The sequence below is a fragment of the Penaeus japonicus genome, unplaced genomic scaffold, assembly GCF_977035675.1.
Source record: "Penaeus japonicus unplaced genomic scaffold, GWHDUDI00000001_assembly GWHDUDI00000035, whole genome shotgun sequence".
Classification (NCBI taxonomy): Eukaryota; Metazoa; Arthropoda; class Malacostraca; order Decapoda; family Penaeidae; genus Penaeus; species Penaeus japonicus.
Genome location: NW_028234437.1, coordinates 9,122,301 through 9,124,800, shown reverse-complemented (window position 1 = coordinate 9,124,800; position 2,500 = coordinate 9,122,301). Strand labels below are relative to the sequence as shown.

Here is a 2,500-nt window from a genome sequence, read left to right as displayed (position 1 = left end):
GGGCAGCATCTGAAATCATTGGAGATATGGACTCCCCCCTGATGGATCTAGAGGTGCGTGGCATCTTGAGCCACCTGGACAACCCCATGGATCAGCACTGCAGCGGGAATGTTGCTGGCCTCAGTCAAGATTCTGTGTTCCAGCAGCATGAGCCGTCTTTTCAGTTAGTTGTAGATGAAGGAACAGACAAGGATGAAAGTAACTCCACTGAGCAGAGTAGTAGTGCCCCATCGAAAGTGAAAAGCCTTAGAATTCACATTTCTCATTCCTCTAAGCTAGAAAATCAGAGTTCAAATGAATATGAATCGGAAACTGGTATACCAAATTCGCCAACGTTGTATATAAGTGGTGTCTCCATTTGTCGTTCCCCTGAGCCGCGGTCACCCAAAGTTCAGCACCGAGAGACACGTTCTCCAAGCTTGACGCTCCCTCTATGCTGCACGCCCGAACCAAGGTCGCGAGGGGAGGCGAGGCTGGACATTTCACCCCTGCCGATCTATAGTCGTTCTCGTTCTTCGTCCCTAGTGGTTCCAAGCTCAGCCACTCTTTCCTCGAGAGTCTCGGCACGGTCGAGCGGCACGTGTCTTCATCTATCCTCCTTGTCCCTCCAAGCCACCAGAGCCACATCACCTTTCCTCCTGGGTGAGTTGCGCGTCTCAAGGTCGGCATCTGAGCCCGAAAAGGGACGCTTAGTGTTCCAGTTTCCTAAGTCCCCAACTGATGGTGCCCTGAGCTCTGTCTTGCACGTTGAAGAATCAAACTTAAGTTCCGATGACTTCCATGAAGCTTTGTTTCTCGGTAAATCACCCAAGCCCAATAAGAGAAAAAAGTCGAAGAAAGAGAGAAACAAAGATGCCAAGGATAGGAGTAAGAGTGAGAAAGAGAGCAAGGAAAGAAGTAAAGATGTGAAACAGAAAGAAAAGAGTAAAGAGAATGGGAAAGAGACCAAAGAGAGGAAAGAGTGTAAAGATAAGCGGAAAGTGAAGGAGGTGACTTCGGCTGTATGATCGTCTCTTGAAGTTTGAATTTCTCACAGTTGTCCTGAAACGCTTGTAGAATCTCTATGGAAAACTAATCTTAAGGGTGGGATTCATGCACTTATCATTACAAATATTTTCACTTTATTATCATCATTAATGTTAATTTGGGGATTTATTACTTTATTTTTATATTCTAAAACTGATAGCATCAATGATATCAAGAGATTGATTTCAATTCAATTTTTTTTAGGGTATATCATTATCTCCTTTATTTTTCTTTATTGGGATTCTAATTTATTGAAAAAGATTAAAAAAAAAAAAATTGCAAAAGAAAAAACGACTAAAATTAATGTTTTCATTACTTTTATATACAGTTGGATCTTACATGTACTGTCAGATGTCATGTTCCATACAGATTTTTCCTCCCTACCTGTGATAATGTAGTCATGATTAGATGTCATGTTTTTTTTTAGATACTGTTGCTTTGGATGTCATTCATTTCCTTTTAATGACTTTGTCTGTGATCATTTTTCTTTCACTTTTTTGAAGTACAGTAGAAATTAGACTGCCATTCCTGGCCAGAATCATGTATTTGAAGGCGTATAGGTAATTTTGATGATAAAGTTAAAATGCCTTTTTGTCAGAATTAAATAGAATGTCCTAATGAATGTAGATAGGATTTTGTATTGTTTATAAAGAAGAAAAAACTTTTAAGGGCTTTAATGTAAAAAAAGTACTGTGATTTTGTATGGCTGAAACCATGTTTGGTAAGTGAGATTTTTGCCAGGCAGTTGGATAGTATTCCCACCCCTGTATGCAGTTAGTAAGCTGTAGGATTCATCCAATATATCAATCCATAGATGCCATATAGCAGTCAGTTGGTAGAAGCCATTTCATTCTATAGCAGCAGATGATACATGTTTTGACAGAATTAGTATATGCATCTATACAGTCAGTCAGTCTGTGCAGTCTTTACAATCAGAATCTGGTGATAATCACTGAAATAGACAGCTAACAAACGGAAAATCTGTTAAAAGTTGAATCTGTAAAAAAAACAAAAAAACAAGAAACCCTTAAAACAGTCAATTTAAAAAATGAAAAAAAAGACAAATCAATTGGTAGATAATACAAATTTGTTAAGTGTTTAAATGTAGCAACTTATCAGTGTTCCATGCTCTAGCTAGTATTAAACTCAACCAATCATGTACAGAACTGTCCATGACTGCCAATGTCTTGGGTATCAGCACTCGAGTTGATGAGGTCGGTATATTAGGCCTTGGATAGGGATTTACGCCACTATTTTGTGTCATTTTTTATGTTTGTCATAACTTTTAAGACATTTGTAAACCATATCTGAAGCTTCATGTGCCTAACCTTATCACTGTTAATACCAGGGTCCTGGGAAACACAGTTTATCAGCTTCATAGTGTTCACTAGATCGCACAGTTACGGTACCTTAGAGGCAGCTATATGCCTTGGCATTGAGTGTTGGCGATGTGTATGTTGATGAGTTCCTTGGT

The 2,500-nt window shown here is 39.1% G+C and overlaps 1 protein-coding gene across 5 annotated transcripts in view; it reads left to right on the top strand.

Annotated features, from left to right (window-relative positions):
- Positions 1-2,500, top strand: part of LOC122266381 (ankyrin repeat and IBR domain-containing protein 1) — a 33,519-nt gene that overhangs the window by 29,170 nt on the left and 1,849 nt on the right. For all 5 annotated transcript variants that reach the window (XM_043036114.2, XM_086531319.1, XM_043036122.2 and 2 more), the window contains exon 19: positions 1-2,500. This exon is cut by the window's left edge and continues 344 nt beyond it; it is cut by the window's right edge and continues 1,849 nt beyond it. In XM_043036114.2, coding sequence (XP_042892048.1) covers positions 1-1,007 — 1,007 coding nt within the window. In that variant the 3' untranslated portion in view covers positions 1,008-2,500.